Here is a 21,682-nt window from a genome sequence, read left to right as displayed (position 1 = left end):
ACAGCCGACTGTGCCGGTGGTAGCGTGTTGATGTATCAAATATAATTTATTAATGTTGTGTATTAAAAAAAAGTTATATTATTATTTTTTTTTTGTGTTAAATAAACGATTAATTGAATAATGTTGTTCTGCGTATTGATATCGGCCATATTCTATAACTCTGCCTTGATATATTCAATCAGCAATGTTTAGTACCTACCTACTTAAGACAAGGGTTTTTAAACTTTTTCGTTGTACGGCGTTTTTAGTGTAAGATTATTTTACAGCAGTGATAACACTCAAGCAGCGTAGGATTGATTTTCTGTATCCAGTACAGATTTTTAGTTGAGTTGTAAAATAATCAGTTCGGATAATTACGAAAGAAATATTTAAGTAAATATGTCGATAGGTACATATATATACATGCGCCCCCAAAGAGGTTTAATATGACGTGTAATATGGTATTAATATTGTCCCAGGGTGTAATTATTGCGAGATGTTTGAGTGGTAACATACCCATTTATGACATCGTGGGTCTCAGGTTAATAGGTACACAATAATAAATGTTGTTTTTGGACCCAGAGCGATCCAACAAGTTAAGCAAGTGACTATACCTATTCGGGAAAAAATATGTTTGTTTAAAAACCCACTTCGTGAGGCGTACAAGATACACATCGGTTTGTAAAAAATATTAATAAACTAACGTTCACGGCCCCCACGATGGGGGGGCTGACAGGGCTCTGGCCTGGGGGCCCGGGCATAGGAGGGGCCCGGCGTGATGGGTTGGCCGGATTAGTGAGATAAACGCAAACAAAAAATTCTCTCCAATAGTAAAAATATCTATTTTAAATTCTAATGGATTCAAGCTCTGTACTATTCCATTTAAGTCGTTTTTTGCGACCCGGGTTTCGCCTTTCGGCATCTTCAGGCGTCGTGTACACTCACCAAAGGCAAACACACACTGACAACGAACACCCTTAACTCTACCTTATATAATAAAACAATACAATAAAGTAGGTAAAAACTCCATTACCTACCTATTTAGTCAGAAATTACAACAAAAAGTACAATAAACAAATTATGAATAGCTGAAGTGTCAGTAAAAAACCCAATTAGTAAAAACCCTATCTTATTAATAACAATACACTGGACAGCATATTATTATAATAAATCGTCAAACCTAATAATAGGTCAAAATTCTTTATAACAATAAAAAAATACTACACTCAAGAGGTGTAAATCGTCAATTCTAAGAAAAATAATTAATCGAGTTAACTAATGAGATGTCTATAATAATACTACTTACAAGGTACCTACTTTTATTTTTATAACATTATTTTTTAACAAAAACAAAATTATACATATAAACTCGCTTAATATAATATAATATATAACTCACCTAATATAATATATATTATACAATTATGCATACCTAAATCCTCATCCCTAGACTCTCATACAAATATATATAATCTCATACAAACATATATAAATTGTGTGTCAATACAATTGACCATAATATAGTCTCATATGTAAAACATCATATTATAGGATATAACAAAGGGCTACTAGGAAAGCTGAGTTGATCGTTCAATATAGGTAAGCTCTGCAACTGTGCTCTATTTATTTCTAATATTTCTTGGTAGAATAATTTATAATCACCCGTATGACTGTGAAGTAGTTTTGCACCCTTTTCAATGTCAAACGTGTGTTTTTCATTTAATAAGTGGTTAGCAAACGTTGCAAACGGTAGCAAACGTTGAAGTAGTATGAGACTATATTATGGTCAATTGTATTGACACACAATTTATATATGTTTGTATGAGATTATATATATTTGTATGAGAGTCTAGGGATGAGGATTTAGGTATGCATAATTGTATAATATATATTATATTAGGTGAGTTATATATTATATTATATTAAGCGAGTTTATATGTATAATTTTGTTTTTGTTAAAAAATAATGTTATAAAAATAAAAGTAGGTACCTTGTAAGTAGTATTATTATAGACATCTCATTAGTTAACTCGATTAATTATTTTTCTTAGAATTGACGATTTACACCTCTTGAGTGTAGTATTTTTTTATTGTTATAAAGAATTTTGACCTATTATTAGGTTTGACGATTTATTATAATAATATGCTGTCCAGTGTATTGTTATTAATAAGATAGGGTTTTTACTAATTGGGTTTTTTACTGACACTTCAGCTATTCATAATTTGTTTATTGTACTTTTTGTTGTAATTTCTGACTAAATAGGTAGGTAATGGAGTTTTTACCTACTTTATTGTATTGTTTTATTATATAAGGTAGAGTTAAGGGTGTTCGTTGTCAGTGTGTGTTTGCCTTTGGTGAGTGTACACGACGCCTGAAGATGCCGAAAGGCGAAACCCGGGTCGCAAAAAACGACTTAAATGGAATAGTACAGAGCTTGAATCCATTAGAATTTAAATTCAAATTCCATCAAGTACCTTCGGTCGAAAGTATTAATATTATCTATTTTACTTAATTTTACAAAAATCGCTAAATAATTTTACCTCGAACACCATTTGGAAAATGCTTGTGTAGTGTCACATTGCCTTTAACTTTAGCGATAGGTAGTGGGGCCCGCCAATGATTTCAGCCTAGGGCCATGCTAACGTTAGATAGTGTTCATATTAATATTTCTGAAATATAAAGATACTAATATTATAAATCACTGACATTAAACATATATTTACCTAATACGTGCATACGAACAGAAAGCAAGAAGTTAACTAACTACAACTGGTTCCATCTTGAAGTTATACAATTTATTAGCTTGCAATTAAAAACCAGATTCCGGTAAACCAAACAAAAATTATAAACATGAAGATTAATAAATTCACAAGATCGATATGTAAGGGAAAATACTGATTGGCTAGCAATTAAAATACACATTGCCGAAGTGTAAGATATTCTTTTTGTTGGGAGCATGTAGCATCATAAATCCTGTTTTTATACAAATCTATGAGATATAAAAAAAGCACAGTTTCAGTCGTAGGAATACCTAATTGATGATAGGAGATATATAATTTTATAGCCGGAAGACATATTACGTTACTTTAGTTACAATATAAAAACAACAAAACTGTTAAATATTATGTAAACATACTAATTTAATATACCGATGATTGATTAATAGCACTATTGATTATTTATATACATAGTAGGAAAGCTGTGTCAGTGTCTTAAGAATGATTTTTTTTATGAAACCACGATTTTATTAAATCATGCACATACAATGGGTATTGGGTATCTATTATAAATAGGTAAGTACTTAAGTAAAATATAGCGGGTAAAAATCCTTATAGAATACACGAAATATCCGCCACTGAAATTAAACGGTAAATTTCCATAGTATTTCATAATATTGAACATGAAAAATTCGAATATTGGGGGGAGGTGCGTAAGCCTAGAACAATAGAACCTTGGATACTGCTCAGTATTGTGATTTGCGTGACTTCAACTGAGTGCTGAATATTATTGTTATATCAGCATCTTCTTTTTTCCTATCAATTGTAGGGCTTCTCGAATTAAGTAAAGGACTTACTGGGTCATGAATCTTCGAGTGATATTTGGTGCATTTATCCAGAAACACTGCCTTTTGAATTCCCTCTAGAGGTGAGCAATCCTCAGTCTTCAGTTTCTTTAGTGTGCCTTTGCGGTACTATGTTGGTAGCAAAAATTGCTAGTGGTACCAATTATATTTACGTAAATAAGAAAATTGCCACATTTTTGCAAATTCGTCGGTCAGCTCACACATTTATCTATTATAATTGTATTATTATACTCTACTTATCTATTAACTGCCATAATTTTGCCTTATTCGTCCAAAAACACATTTGCTAATAATTGCGTAGGTACCTACTTAAATTCACAAATATACAGTCCGCAGCCAATAAAAGAATGAATTCGATGACAAATAATAGTATCTATGTATACACCTACAAGCATATAATTTATTTGATGGTAAATCAACCATTATAATAATATTATAGTCGACTTCCATATAAGCTCTGAGGTAGGTAAGTGGGTGTCTAGGAAAAACATTATAATATGTATTATTAATTCCTGCAAAAAATACGTTATTTTTAAGCAGTTAATATTGATATTTTGAAGACTACTACATAATACAGTAGGCAATGTATTAGATGTTATTAGCTATAAATAATATAAGTGGAGAAAAATCATGATCACGAACAAGCATTTAATTTGTAGGCATGTACAATGTAATTAAATATTAGCACCTAAATTAATTGCTAGTCCAGAAAGAAGGTTCTGCAATAAATAACTCACTATGGATTTTACGTGTTAAATAAATCAATATATTATTTATCTTGCTATGTTTGTGTAGATGTGGGAAACCTATTGTTAGATCACCCCAATAATTAATGCTATAATTAACAGAATATGTGGTGAATTATTGTAAATACATATAGGTACCAAGACCGCGTAACTTAAATTTTATTTTGGATAAGAAGATATCCATAGTATACATAGTATCCAAGTATGATATCGAGCCCTTATGTGGACAGGGGTACCTATATTATATAATATTCTTCATAATAGTTACTTAATAATCAGTGTAATCTCGTTCCCTCTGGTCTAAGATTACCCACAAGAGAAGAGCATGAAGCAACAAGACGTAATTGAAAGAACCTCTGAATAGTCTGAATGAATGTTTTGCGAGTAAACACATAAATTTAAAAATGCACAGCCGTGCAGTCAAGAAGCAATTTGCTTATTTCGAATTCCTCCAAAATTTACGTGCCCGTCAGTGCGCGCTTTGGAAACAGTAATTTTGTGGATCGCTAGATTTTTCAGTCCGTTTAATTGACAATTTCAAACGGAATTTGGACCGTGTCCAATAAAACGGCATCTCGGCATAAAAACTATATAAAAATATCGCCGGAAGCTGTAAAGCGATTTTACACCCCAGCGTCGAATTTTAAAGATGAAATATTATATTTCTCGAATTTTGGAAAGAAACATCGTAAAAAAATTACATGCCCGTTGGAATTTCCAAGAGATTGTTTTATTAGTTTTTTTTTTGTGTTAGCCATGTCGTTAACTTATCTCCCGTCCGTCAAGTCTATCTTACAAAGTATTTTGATTGAATTATTTCAAAATATTTATATATAAAAGTCTATTGCGTGGTATGTCACTATAATTTCATGCCTCTTTACTTCATTTTTGTTATTATTTTAGTCGACGATTAGAATAGAAACAGCTGCAAAATATTGTAAATGTACATTCGTTGAAGTGGACATAAAAATAACAAATATATTTTTAATCATAGTGATAGCAACCATCTATATTAATTTCACAAATTATGATGTATATAGGTATCTACTGTTAGAACCGGGGAAACAGTAATAACCCATATAAATTTATTATATTAATTATGAAAGAATGATTTACTATCATAAAGAAGGGTAAACTAAATGGTGCAAGCAGAAGCGTGGGTACCTAGAAAGGAGGAGATTCCTTGGCAACGCAATCTCCGTACGTAAGTGACTTAAGGGCCCGCTGAAGAGCCCGCCGTTCAAATATAATTTAGTATAAAAAGGACCTCGGCGTCGTAACTACGTCAATTTAAATCGATCTTTTCGCAAAAATCACTAATCATCGGAGATTTTATTTCAAGAAATATTATTATTATTACTGATAATTTCTGCCGCGCGGAGAATTATTATTATTTTATGAACACCTGCGACATGAAGCCGATCAGAAAACAGGGCTGTCAAAATAATATTAAGCATTCATATTTTTTAAATGTTAATTTCATCATGGTTTTTAATCAAACCTGTGCAAGTACGTACTGATAACTTGGGTGGATTTTGTAGCAAACATACTATTGATATATATACGGGTATATTATTATTATAACCCAATTCAAATTGAACATAGGTTGATACTCAAATACTATTATAGTATGTTTATGATTTCGAGAAAATAATACGATGGTATAATTAATCCATATCAATTATTTGAAAACATTACATTCGCACTTTGCACAAAATTACAAACACATTCGAAGTTTGCCGCACACGTACAGACCACGTGATATTTGTTTACGCAAAATCGTCGCTTTTCAAAATGGCGAATTTGATTACCAGATTTTACTGCGATGAATCAGTATGTTCCTTTTTGTCTTTTTTTATTCGTAGGTTTGTTTACTATGTACACCGAGAAATTTCCATTTATAAACTCGGAAACGATTTTTACAGAAGAGTTTTGGAATATAATGCAACCAAAACTGGAAAAAATTCTATCATGGGTGTTGACTTCCTGAATTAGCTAACCCCAGGTCCATGCCACTACGTGAACCACAGTGGATATTAAGCCATTTCCACACTGGCAACAAGTTGCTGGCAACCTCATTAAATTTTACGATACTTACCATAATTGCTTAAGAAATTTTACAATAATTATCGTAAAATCTAACGAGGTTGCCAGCAAATTAACTTGTTGCCAGTGTGGACCCGGCATTAGATGCACAAAACTTAAATAATATATATTATAAATAAAAATTTAAAATTATAAATATATTTTATGATTTATGTCTTCGACAGCCCTGATGAAATAAATGTGAAATATGAGTCGGATCAGTCACAGAGCAAATTTATTAACACAAACAACTTTGACACGACCTTTTTATATTAACTAGTAGACCAGATATTATGGACCACATGTTAAAAAATCATATTTTCAATTCTCAAGGCCATTTCTGTAGAACGTCCTCTTAATGTCCAATGCATTGGAGATACACGTCTGGGTCAAAATATGGAAAGGTACTGCAATTTGGTCGCCAACCATCGGTCGAAGATGGCACCAAAGGAAGAAGATATTAATGTTGCATATTCAACATGTAGGTACTGCTTGTCGTCTATCGTTAAATCATTTTTTAATAAGGGATTCGCCCTAAAATCAAACATTATATATAATTATTATGCAAGTGAGGATGTGAACATTGTAAATGATGGCAAAGGGCGTATTGAATTAGGCCGGAAGGGGTGTTTTCTTGTTTTCGTTAGCTTCCTGTTTTATTAACGATAATTAGATACTTACTACAAATAAATCCTATTTATATAATGTCAAATGTACCTAGTTACCATATTATATACCTAGGTACACTATTAATTATCGACGCCGTTTCATGATCGCACAAAATATTAGGCCTACACCACACGAACCGTATTTCACGGTCATGTCGACAACAAAATGTAATGTAGGTGACTGCCACAAGGATTCTACAGCCGAACAAACGTAGAATGTACCTAGGTACGTCATATTATATGTATTGAGAACAGTAAGGAATACAACAATAATGACGTGTTACCTTTTAGATGTAGCTGTAAAGTATGATTCTCGAGTGTAGAGAAATGTGGAATACACATACACACGTGTTAAACAATATGTTACAGTATACTCTCAGTAATCCGCCGCTCGATTATCCGACAACTACTATAATCCGCCGTTATTTTTACTAGTTGAAAGCACAAAATCAAGCTCTATAATTTGCCGGTATTCGATTGTCAAATTCTGTAGTCCGCCGCGTACAAGTATACAACGCAGATGAGACGGGTTTATTTTGGAAACTTCTCCTTCATAAAACGTACGTCCATCGCGAAGAAAGTAATGTTGATGTTTAAATTTAGTTTATAAATATGTATAATTTATTAATTACTTGATTTTGATTTTAAATAAAACCGTTATTTGCTCGTACAAATTTCTCAAAAAAACTATTTTTACGAAATACCTGTTTTAATTTGTACCATATTTTGTATGTATGCACTATAATGCGCCGCTTTCACTAATTGGACACTTGTCTAGTTTTTGGGGTGGCGGATTACTGAGAGAATACTGTATTTGCAATATTTACGTATGTATATTATTTAAAGTATATCATGTTAACGCAACACGGATTCAGTATTGGTAATGCGGTGGGGCGTTCAGGGGGATTTGTATTTCTTACGTTCAATGGTTTGACCATAATTAAACCATACACCATACGCTGTCTATAGCGACTGACTTTCGCATTTCTATCTTATTAATCTGTTCAGTGGTTCGCCCAGATGCGATAAAAAAACTCCAGGTTACAACGCAATAATATTATAATGGTAAAATGCATAATATTGAAATATAATCACACATTTTAGGTACCTACTTACTATTTAGTCATACAAACACGTAAATAATTAAGAACGTGTACCTTTTATAAGAAAAATAGTACTTCACACGACATGTAGGTAGATATATTCTTATATCCGGAAGCGAAGTTACCTACATACAATCGCAAACATAAAAATTTGAACATCAATATTGTACCTATATTTGTATAAGAGTATAAGTATAATCAATAAATTAAGAGATTAAATTATAATGATAAGAATGATAATGTTTGACAATAATATTATTTACATAGGTACATACGGCTTCTGACCTTAGCCGGTATAAACGCAAATTTTTCTCATCATTTTTTTAATCATTTCATCATCTCCGATTTTGAGAAGCCTTAATAAAAAACAAATGTTTAGTATTTACGATACAATTTAAGATACTAGATTATTTGCAATCATACGGTTTAGAGTGAGTTGACCGACCAGAAAATAATAATCTTATATGTAGGTACCTATGTACTTGTACTTCTACTTAGTTAACATTTCATTGAAAGTAAATTGGCTATTTTATCGCTCGCGTGATAAGTATGTACATTACTATATTACGGCCGATGACCATAGAAACTGCTGGGTAAATAATGTGGTAGATTTAAAACAAACATCACGGATTTCTGCGGTACATATTTATTTACTCATGTGTGACTACTATAATGCACTTCACCTTCCGTTTCAAAGGAGCACTCTATGCTGTAGGTACATACACACGTCATATGTTATAGTATGTAGGTAATAACGTGGAAAAAATAGTACATGACTTGAAATGAATGAAATAACATGCATTATGTTATGAAGTTATGATATTATGTTTATGAACACGCATAGTTAAAAGCGAAATATAGCAAAATACAAGCATAATAAAATTATGATAATCAGTAACGTGAATGTTTTTTTGCTACTTTAGAATGCTGTTTATGTATGTAGGTAAAGATACATCGACCTATAAAGCGTTCATCAATTATTGTTATCATGTTAACGAAAGAAGAAATAATAGTAAATAAAGAAATATAAGTCGAAAATTCGAGTTTTAATATTGACAAATTGTAAATCTTTGTAGAAAGATATTTTCGACCTACCAACGTAACCTTTTAAGAGTCCACTCAATTAAAATTTAAAGATTTTGCTAGACATTAAATTATAATTTTTAATTAAATACATACGTATATAAAGGTCACGGTCATAATTATTAAATATCCATTTACTGCTACGAATAAATTAGGTTTCAATGATAGTACCTATAACGTAATAGGTACCAAATATAATTTTATTGAACGGTAGGTAGGTAGGTACCAACTACACAATATTATTTTTGTCAACAAATCTATGAACCTATCGTTGAAGTATCATGGCCGCCGTTGCGGCGTTGCGATTAGGTACACATAATTTTAATAAGCATAAAAGAAAAACTAAGAAAATTCTGAATATAACACTTAGAACAGTTTCCGAAACACACGTGTATGTACCTTTGTAAATTAATATTATACCGAATGGGATTCAAATCCACATCTAACGCATGCCAGCACTTCACTAATTAAACTACCGACTAAAATAAAAGATTAATATACAGAAATACTTTTAAATTGGTGAGTATTGATGTACTCGTACATATCTACCACATGGTCATAAAATCTAGTCAATGCAAATAATATTTGTGACTATCGGATTTATAAATATCTACTTGTAATATATTAAATTCGATAATTTTGTATACTTATATCTACATAAGTTAGTGGTGGGTAAAGTAAATAAAGTTAATTAGGTAGTTGTAAATCAAAAGGCATACAACATCGCGACAGTAAATAAAATAAAAGTTAAATGAAGACCGGAGAGCATCAGTTTCGTACAAAGTGCAGATGTGACCGGAATACTTGCAAGTTATTTTATTTTATGCATCACGCGTAAGTATAAACCTACCACAACATTATTTGATGCGAACTACCGGTCACTAGTGTTGATAAATCGCGAAACATACATAGACGCTTGTTTTAAAAGGCTTGTCCCGATGAATACTAACTACATTACTGATTGGATAGCATTCATTTACTCAGCCATAGTTTTTACCCGATAGAGGGTAGAACAGACAGCCAAAACAAAATTTAGTTTTCGTAGCCTAGAAATGACGACACAAAACTTCAGGGATAACAAATATAAAGTGGACAGATCCGCGCGGACCCATTTCACTTTTGTCGTTGTGTATCTAAATTTCCGCAGTGCAGTGTTTTCCCTGCATACGTAACTGAATGAAATTACCAATGCGTAATTGCATAAGCCACCGCACAGTTGCATACGGCATGCTTAACTCATGCTGCACTCGAATAAAGCGGTGCATCTGAATCATCATCAATCAGTATGCGCGCGAGCATTACATTTTGGACGCTGTACGACCGGAAATGGGATTTCTGAATATCTTGTAAGATTTTATTTAATGATTTATTTTTAGACTGTGACATTATTTTCACTAAATGCAAATTGTATACAAAATAAATCGGTAAGCAGGTGTACCTACTATGCCCTCGCGTTTCTAGTATAATGAAACTAAGTTAATTGGTAATAAACTATTTTATAAAAAAACAAAACATAGTTTAATACAATATGTGTCACTCGTTGAATATAATAAATAAACTTAGTGGGATCAGATCAGACTATATCTAAGTTCATTTTAGTAATTGATTATTGTATGTTCTACAATAATATAAATATATTCGACAGCTCTGCGTGGAAACAAGCTACAAACTAATTAGGATTTATCCTGAGACAAGCTAAGCCATTCAAGAATTACGACACAAACTCTACGTGTCGCTAGTACGGAGATTCTTGAATATGGGTCCATTATCCGGAGTCGTTATGAGGTTTGCTATAAGCTTGTTTTAGAATGTGTCCAGAAGAAATTTCTGCGACATCTTTACTTCAACGTATACCTATAACTATCATCCTTTTTCTAATTTCTCAAACGAGTATTTTCCGACTAGCTTTCTTCGAGACATGCTTCCCTTTCATTATATTGAAACCCGTGGGACACTTTTGCTTTTAAAGCATTTCCTCGCCTACTCTCGTGTGGTACAGTTTCTAATATTCTCGAAAATATGAATTTATATGTATCTGTCAATTATATGCATATCGCAACCATGACCTCTTTTGGATGAAAACTTATATCTCGTGTCAGGCTTATCAGCCAACAATAACGAGGACTGTGCGGTTGATCAATGCACTTTCTAGTGATGTATATAATTTTAATGATAGGTACGCTATATATTTCGTTTTTAGATTTTTACTTTATTGTTTAATTTTTTTTTTAGAAAATTTTTTCTTTAGACAACTGTTGTTCATTTTTTTTACGTTTTTCTTAGCTTGTATTCTTGTTTGTCCGGTGGTTGTTTATCCAGTACAAATCTTGCAATCGATTTTTAGCTAACTTCCAGACTAGCTAGACATTTGAAACTTTTAGAATATATCAGAACACGATGCCAATGCATTCTTTTAATACTTTTAGCCATCTTTAAGTAGAATTGAATTCATTTTCAGTTAATTCTGTTTTGTATAAAAAGTTATTTCGGAACTGTTATTTAACAACTAAATTATTAATATATACGTGCGTTACTATGGAAATCAAAATGACATTTCAGTATTGTATATTTGTTTGTTGCAAAATAGCAAAAAAATGATTTGTTGACAATTGCCTTATTTGTACTAAATTATTAATACATAGATAGAATTGTCAAGTTTATAAGATTCAACAGAAAATTTAAAAACGTGGTATATAAAAAATTCTTTGTATCTTGTAATTATTTAGATATAAGAAATATTAGCATAGTTCTTAAAATAGTAATATTAGTGAGGTTTTAATTTCCCTTATTTCTTATGAACTCTTATGTATTTTAATAAGTGAACATACAATTCCTAGAGGTATTTTCAACTGTGCAGAATCATGTTATTTTTCGAGGGCGTAATCACATTATAAAGCCAGCTGATCCGAGACAAGCGAGACTAATTAATTATGCCCTGACGCACGATGACGGACGGAAAAGTTAACAAAATGTATTGCAGAGACGTCGTTTATTGGATGGGACTATCGGTCAAGCACCCTAGGGTTAAGGTTCAAAAGTTAGTGATAAGTGGTAGTTTCGAATACAATATCACGAATAGCGAAGACTTGAAAATCCTGAGATGGTATCATGAAGAAGACATAATAAGTAGGTGACCCTGAGACGAAATTTATTGAACAGTGAATTCGACATTCCGAAAGAAATCTGCAAAGCGAGATCCTGGCAATAGAAAAACATCCAGGCTCAAAAGTCTAAGCGACAAAGCACACTGCGAGTGACCGTGCAATGCGCGCATGAGAGGTGAAAAAAGCACTCCTTTTGCGCACAGAGTAGTGCGCAAAGCAAGTGCCGTTAGCCCCCCTCCGCCGTGCGCGCATCGTAAGGCTTCTTGCAGTGTGCCCCGCTACTAAACTACGATTGATTACCAATATAACCTCCGTTGCGCCGCTTTTGATGGATATATAATATTCAAGTCTATTAATAGGTATTCGATACACACTCAATAACTTTAATATAAAAATTAATTAATTAGTTAAATGCCAACAAAATAACTAATGTGCATAAAAACTCACGTCTGGATGCTCTTTGACTGGTACATAAACTTTCTCTGTGAGTGTTGTGACTATGCCTTCTGGTTCTGGGAGGACGAGTGGATCCTTTCTGACTCCATTGATTTGGAATAGACTTGCTCGAACTTTGGCAATTTCTGAAATGAAACAAAAGAATTACATTAGTTACTCGTAAGCCACAAACAATTAACTGCACATACCTATTTATACATACATATATAAATATATATTGAAAACTTGGGTTATTATAAATAAATAATTTTAATTAAAATTAAAGACAATCCAATATTACGTCAAGAAGGTATTGGGAATGGTTATATCGATAAGATAAGGGTACCTATACAAATTTATCATTTTTGCTGATCCATTTGGTCACTAATTATTGGAATAACTGCAGTATTCGATGGTAAGATGTAGGTACTTGTATATGCAGGTATGTAGGTAGGTAGGTAGGTAGATAGGTATGTATATGATTTATTTATTATATATTTGATATATTTATTAGGAAAAAATAAACATGAAAACTTACCAGAAAGACCATAAACTCAGTAAATATTTAACTAGCCACGACCACAGCTATAAAATAGGCGCATAATCCACATAATATTGTATGCAGATCAGGGCTGGATTCATTTACTAAAATAGGACATTGTTAAATCAGACAAAAACGGAAGTAACCATTATTCCATTATATTAAGACGATACTTCAGTGAAACGGCAAATAATTTTCCAACTATAGGCGCGACGAAATTTTGGACTCGCTGGCATTCGGAGAGCGAACATCGAGGTGTGAATACGTAAATTTGTTTCGTGATTGCGACGGGGGTATTAATTCTTAAATCGTGTAAAGATGACTAAAAACGTTACCCATTTACTTGAAAAAGGAAACATGTCAATGAAATATATTATTATTGTTACTAATAGAATAATAAACAGAACATTAAATGGACGCATGTTGGATTTATATGACAAATTATATTTCGTTCGGCATGCGTCATTTGCACCCGCGACCCGCAATCCGCATATCGCCTAGCCACGATCTTTTTAGAGTCAGGGGGGGGGCAAACTTTTTGGATGGAGTGCCAAATTCAAGAATTCAAAATGAGCGGCGACCGCAAGTAAAATACCATTTTTAGATATACACTATTTATTATCACGAAAAATGAACATTACAAAAAAATAATGAGAAGAATGAAACTGTTGTACATTTTTGAACATTTTTTTAAATTCGGGTGTTAATTTTGTAGTTGATATTCTCAAAACTGCTTGTAAATGGGCATCGGAGATATTTGATCGTAAAGAATTTTTATTGTGGTTCATGATCGAAAATGTTTGTTCACATTATATAGGTTGATCCAAAAATAACGAACATTTTTCTTGCATAATCTTTAAGTTGGTCAAATTTGTCTGAATTAAGGGCATTGTAAAATTTGGAGATTTCTTCACGACGATGCAATTCTCTTAAATCAGTGTCACACTGCAGATCAATAATCTCAAGTTGTAGCTCTGTCGGAACACTATCAATATCTATTGAAATCGATGTTCAACGTAGAAAATAGTGGTTGCATAGTGTGAGACGAGACGCAAGGAAGACGTACTGAGATAAAACATTTAAAAGCAAAATAACAAATTCTTTAAATTTTAATCTATTGTCAATATTTTTTAAAAAATTATAAAAAAGTTATTCGTAATCAGAAGTACAATAAATTAATGATAGCGGGCCGCAAAAAAATACCCGGCGGGCCGCAGTTTCCCCCCCCCCCTGTTTTAGACCATGCCTCAACTGAGGTATAGCCTTAATAATATATAATTAATATTTCATTTGGGAATCAACACCAATAAACTATGTAGGTATCTAGTTATTAGCACAGATCATTTTTATGTTTACTATGTAGGTACCAACATCAATTACGATGTGTCACATATTTACTATCGATATAATATTACAACTGAAAAGGAAAGGGTACAACATAAAATAAAAAAATAAAAAAATATTCTCCCAATAGTTTAAATTACCGAAGCTCAGTAGTATAATATTGTCAGTAATTGATTTTAATGTCGAGGACGCGTGACCCCCCCATAGGGGTATAATGATAAAAAATACCGATTTCATTCGTAAAATGTTTTTTAACGGCGTTTATAACAACCCCGTGAAACCCGCATGGGATGAAAAGTGACATTTCGGGGTTGCCGCATCGATTTTATTAGAGCTAATGAATTGACAAAAGGCGACAAAATTAGATGGTCAGTAGTCAGCACAAATGTTCAAAAGTTATTATTTTCATTAAAATTGTGATTACTGATTGCTTTCCATTGGGTTAAAATTAACAGACTGCTACGACATTCGATTTGGATTCTAGTAGGATCGCCCAAAAAATTTGTTGTTACTTTTTGACCGCATATTTCGATACTTTGGTGTCAATACTTTCTTTCAATGCCGCTATCGATATTTTGCGATTTTTTTCGGAAAAATCCCTTGCAAAGAAGTTTCATTTGATATCTACACTTTTCGAACGATACGTCGATACGATAAGTATACCAGTGGTATTCTATACACAAGGCGGCTATCGACGATAGTTTATCTCATATTTATGTATTGAGGCAGTTAAATGTTACAATAAGTTAACCGTCTTAACTGTCAAAAAGTGCTGTTCTAACAGCCCCTCTTGACTTGTTTACTTTTCGAGCGAGATAGACAATGTTGACCAGTTTAGACGGCTAACTTATTGTAAAAATTATAGTACCTCAATACATAAACATGATAAACTACCGTCGACAGCCGCTTTGTGTATATAATACTCGCAGGTATTGATAATGCTCGTATTTTACTTTTTTCATTAAATTTTAATTTAAAAAAAAATGGTTTTTAATAATAAAAATACAGTCATTGTAACAAAGCATCAGATATTATAATATTATAAAAAATGTTACAGAACTATTATAAAATGCTAGTATGTTTAAAAGTGACCTCCTCCCTTTGTGTCTTAGACTCAAGTATTCAACACATGTGTGCTACCAGTGCTCACATATGCATATGAAACATGGACCCTTGATGTAAATCAAATCCGAAAATTACGATCAGCGTGTAACGTGGCATGGAATGGTGAATGTTGAGTATAACGGGGAAAGACTCAAAAAAGAAACGAATAGAAGGAGGCAGATAAGATTCTAACGAGATAAAATGGCAATTGGACAAATACCGTCCTACAGTGGTACCCGAGAGGCACTAAAAAGCCACGGAGATGCCCTATAAACCAATGGATCGACGAACTCAAAAAGTTCATTGGATGATTATTTAGGTAGAAGGTAATGAAAAAGGGTGTTAGGTACATGTTTTTTTTTGTAATTATATTATTGTTATTTAACGATTTATTCATTAATAATTGAAGACACAATTGGATGAAGGTGTTATGTTACATTTTATAACAAAGTCTTTTTATTGCGTGGATGAAGGTGTTATGTACCCATCTTTCATATGGATGTATCAAACATCTTAAAATAATCATTGGTCTGGCATTACGACAAGGGATGAAGGGACTATGTTACTTTATTTTTTTTTAGTTTTATTTTGTTATTTTCTCTAGTGGATGCAGGTGTCATGTACACGTTTTTATAAATAAATTACACATTTGAAGATTTTAACAAACTATTTCTGACGTTAGTAAAATTGTGTGATCCTTAGTTACCACTTGAATACATCACTAGTTAAATTATCCTCAACTGAAAAAAAATACATCAAAAAAACTTTGACCTCAATTTACTCAAAACTCCTTCATCCACTTGTGTCTTCAATTCTACATTAAAAAGTGAATATGTAAACATAAAAACAGAGAAAACATTTTTCACTTGGAACTTTCGCAGTGGAATTATGGATACATAGTTTTACTTTTAATTCTACACTATAGTGGTATAGCCCATCACATCAATTATTATTAAATTAAGAATGATAGAGGTTTTATAAAGGCAATAATCTTAATTTATCCTATAAGTTTCCATTGTATAAAGAAATGGATTTTTAATTGAATAAAACTGGATTATAATCCGTCAATTAAGATTACAAAAATAACCTCTGAACCCAAGTTCAAGTACCTTCACTTGTTTTTGTTATATTATTAACTCATTACTAATTTGGTGAGATATTTTATACTATGTATTATTAAATTCGTCTTAAATTCAAAATAATTTGTTGGAAAATACATACATTATTTTATATTAGATTCCTATTACGATTGACAGGGAAAATTATGCCAATAATGCAATACTTCCGTGATTATCTGATTGACCACGAGGCTTACTTGTTTAGCGGTATCACATAAACAAAACAGTAAAACATTTGCGCTCCGTGACTCAATTCATGCCAATCGATTCAGATTCTGATCGCGATCAAAAACGGCTCATAGATAAGGGGATGCCGAGAATCAAAAGAGTCAATCAGTGCTAGCTCTAGAACATTTATGACTGTTTTGATTTGCAGAAATGAGTAGAGCAAAAGATCTCACGCGAAATGTATTCTTCGGGTCAAAGGGTCTTATAATAATATAACTCTCTCCGTCGTGGACTAATTTTATTTTAGTACTAGTAAAGGGAAATAATTATCATCATTCATCTTTTATGTATATGGACCGCTACACCGGCTACACGATCAGTTTTTGGAAAAGGAGAATTTTGTTAGTTAAATATTTATTATCGAATAGCGTTTATTAAATGGTTCATAACTATATATAATAATTTTGAGACTTGTTTGGATTCGTCAATAAATAGTCGGTAGTCGATCCGCTGGCAAATTGAAGGGCTCTCTTAAATCGTTATATTTAAATCGGTTCTTAGCTTTTTACCTTCACACTTTCCACCGAAATTAACGAGGACAAGCTTTATTCTACAACAAATTTTGCCAACTCTTTTATACAACATCGACCCTCATAGCCGACTCACCACCCAAGGCACTGACTTCTTGTATGTAAAATATATTTTTAGTAATTTTCTAAATTCTGCGCATTTTTCTGATTGTTATTCTATTTTCTGCCTACACTACCGTACTGTCGAACAAGATCTTGTTGTCAACGTGTTAAAACTGTGAACTTAATAAGCCCCTCCTAAGTCTAACCGCACTTCGACTGCAACGACTTCCGGTTGTCGACGTGTTAAAACTGTGAACTAACAAGACCCTCATATTTAGTTAATCGCACTTCGACTACAGCGACTTTCCATACTCGCCTAGATCGTCTTGTCGGACAGTAAGTAATCCTCGCTTTACAATTAACAGTCAACTACACCTTACAACGTTAAAAAATCATAAAACCTTTTAAATGTGAATAGGTACTATCTCATACAAACGCATCCTCCGTATCAGATGAAAGGATAACTTTAAAAAGTCGAACTGTTGCGGAGGATAAAAAAGCCCAATTAAATACATTAAAACTAGGAAGCTACTGTACGAAAACATTTTCTTGGCTACTAAAACTGTGAACTAACATGCTCCGCCCATTTTTAATCGCAATTCCATTATAAGCTCCTCCCATTTAGTAAACAACAGCGCCTGGAAGCGAAGCCAAGAAGATGTTTTCATACAGTAGCATACATATCGGTACATACTTTGCCCACATGATTTAAAATGCCAAGAAGTAGTTATAAACTTTATTTAGTAAGAGGTACCGTACCCTGGAGAATAAGATTCTGGTTAAAAGCAGACTCGTTTTAGCTTAGCGCTATTTGTTGAAATCTTGTTGACGTTAAGTAATTTGTATACCAATAATCTCTTTTATGGTAAAAGAAGATTGACGCCAAAGTTCAATAAAAGCGTATTCACTTTTAATAATCCACAATTACAAATAAACTGTGTTCTCCACAATGTTATTGAGTTTACAAAATCATAGGGCTTAACCGCTAAACAAAGCAGTCAGGAGAAAATAATGCAGAGTTAATTAAATATGGTGAACGAGCAAGTCTACAGTATTACCTATAAGAATTTCCTAATGTCTTTCGCGAGTGGATGTTAACTGTATTGCACGTAATGAATAAATGAAATTTATGGAGGAATCTTTTATTGCTTGCCCTGGTCTCAAACGAGAAGCAAAGAAACGGCAATTGATCTCAATTGAACCACGTCCCGATTGTTTCGAGTGAATCTGAGAAAACTAACAGACATAGGTACCTATAAACATTAATAGGTATATATATACTTAAAGATAAACGCATATCGGATTGGTTGTAATCGTTTAGAATAAAAACTGTTTAAATGAAAATATACCAATAATTATTAAGTAGCTAATAACATATAAATTTTATATTTAAGATAACAGTATAGGTACTTACGTATTTTCAGTCGATCGGCAGTTTCACTAACGGTGAAGGTTTAAAGTTAAGCCAACCTGACAGTTTAACTACCTTTCAAAAGTTTTACTTATGAAAGTCATTGATTTATAAAATGTATCTATGTCATAGACTATAGATACATCATCTATGGCTAATTTGAGTTTAGATAAATTGGGTTAATATGGTTTTTGTATTGTGCTTTTCCTAACATTCATTGATGGAACCATTTTTTCATGGTATCCGTTGTTGTGCGCTATTGTCTTTATCGTAGGTATATATATATATATATTCCTAACTGAAAGTCGGTTGTATAGCCGTTGAAGATGGGTTTATAGCCTGTGACGGCTGTCTGCGTAGATTATTCAAAATTATAATTTAGTTCTACCTAATAAATGCCAAAATGCCACAATACATACCTAATGAGGTGAAATTTATAAGTAATAACATCGTGAGTACGTTTGTTCAAGTATTTGGATTGGACAGAAAAACATACAGGTATTGCGGTTTATTAGGTACTTTATTCTAAGGACTCACCTGACGACACCAAAAAAGGTATGTAGTGGTCAATGACTTCGTGCCTTCTCAGCATTATTTCGACAGTCAGTGTAAGAATCAGCAAATCATTTAAACTATCGCACAATCGACGCAACTACAGTCAGCATATTTTACATGCGTGACATCGAACTGCAATAATGCAAAGGCCAGCAGATTTCTCAATAGCAAACTTCATCAACAATGACTCACAATTTACCGAATATTCATGCATATAATTAGCAGGTCATAGTTGATTAGTGGCTCAGTCTAAATACCTATTAGTATCAATCATAATTTCCGTTCGATCAGTAAGCTTCGTGTAAGTCGCTTCTGTTCCATGAGTTCGGACCTCGGGGCAATAGGTATCAAAAGTATTGTAAGACAACGCTCATGTAACATACTATTGTACCAACTGTTTACGCTGCAAATAAAACTAGCTCCTGCATCCATCGGAGCAACATTCACCAAATCTCGACTTCTCATCTCTCCTCATGACGACTCTCCATCTACACCTACTGGTCTTCCCCAAACACGGCGGTCTCGTCCCCTCAACCATATGACCCGACCATAAGACCATTAGCGAAAGGTATAAAGATGAATGGAGGATTTGACAAATTAAGAAGTATTAATGGCGGCTTGGTGATGCGGGATAGATATGTGGTAAAACAGTGAAAACGGCTCTACATTAGGCACGTTCCATCCGTAATCCGACTCCAATACAGTTTCAATACAATACAGTTTTGTCCTACATTACGAAAATCGTACGTTTTCATGAAAAAAACTGTTGAAGAAATTCTAAATGGAATTTTTAATGTTGGGCGGAAAAGCTTTTTTCGATAGGAAGAACTTGAAGTTCACTTCACTCAATGTGGCCCAGTAAAGTGAATAATCGATAGATATATAAGTATAAAAATGGTTACAGTACCTACCTATATATAGTGAATAGAAAAATCCGAACGCAAAATCTGGCGGAATGAAATTGAATACTTTTGATAATTCGAAGCTCATTTTGTCTGCATGATTAATGTCATATTGAATGTTAAAACATTCAAAATTACAAATTCGACCCATTTGTCAACAGCCTTGTTTTGATTTTAGTGTTTTGCGTATTAATGCTGTGTGACAAACTGAACTCATAACAAAATAACATGAAATAACGTGTTTTGCTTTGAAGAATGTTACATGTCCGTCCCACCTTGGAGGTCGTTAAAACCTTTTAATTTTAGAATAGTTAACATTTCGTTTTAAATACAATTGAATATTCATGATAACTCATTTCAATGGGCAGACATACAAGAGGAGTGTTTTTAATTAACATACTGACTGGGAGGTACAAATTGCTTTAAAAAGTAACAAAAGAACTGTTACTGGGTAGATTCGATGACATTTACAAAGAAAAAGCGGTGTTTTACTTCAAATTAATCAAATGATCAAAGATTATCGATAGAGTAGGTATGTACAACAAATCAATAGAGAATTCGCCTTTTTACAGAACATAATTACATATTGATGTAGGCATTTTTCTTAACCGATGGCGACTATTTACTAATTTCTTTTATTTTGTTAACTGTCAATTCATGGTGGAACTGCATTGTATTGTTGTTTTTATTTAATAAAACGCATTTTTTTTAATAGTACTTATTCCACTTTAATTAATATATTAGGACCGGTTTCGTCCGCCTCAGTGGGACATTTTCAACAAATGTCCCACTGAGGCGGACGAAACCGGTCCTAATATATTAATTAACGCTTTCGCTGCTGAAGAGATAATGAGATTTTAATTGCCCCCTTTAAAATGCACGTTAATTACATCGATCGGCCGCCTGGCCATTACGCGCCGTGCGCGTCTTCCGCGTCCAAAGTATTCAAGTGGAATAAGTACTATAAAAAAATTGCGTTTTATTAAATAAAAACAACAAAACTATTTACTAACCGATATATTTATATGTATATTCTATCTTACTGTCTTCTGTTCTGGTGTTCAGAGAGCGATCATTTGTCTGTGAGCTGCTGCATCAGAATGGTCGATTGTCCTGACTTT

At 32.8% G+C, this 21,682-nt stretch overlaps 1 protein-coding gene across 7 annotated transcripts in view; it reads right to left on the bottom strand.

The window, feature by feature from the left end:
- Positions 1-21,682, bottom strand: part of how (protein held out wings) — a 291,175-nt gene that overhangs the window by 87,097 nt on the left and 182,396 nt on the right. For all 7 annotated transcript variants that reach the window (XM_085945046.1, XM_085945051.1, XM_085945048.1 and 4 more), the window contains exon 2: positions 12,799-12,932. In XM_085945046.1, the coding sequence (XP_085801172.1) occupies positions 12,799-12,932 (134 nt within the window). The remainder of the gene's footprint in view (positions 1-12,798; positions 12,933-21,682) is intronic.

Source organism: Rhyacophila brunnea, unplaced genomic scaffold, assembly GCF_057557595.1.
Source record: "Rhyacophila brunnea isolate RB1 unplaced genomic scaffold, BYU_Rbru_1.0 scaffold_18, whole genome shotgun sequence".
NCBI classification, from domain to species: Eukaryota; Metazoa; Arthropoda; class Insecta; order Trichoptera; family Rhyacophilidae; genus Rhyacophila; species Rhyacophila brunnea.
Note: the sequence above shows the minus strand (reverse complement) of the source record. Positions and strands in the feature narration are given on the sequence as shown.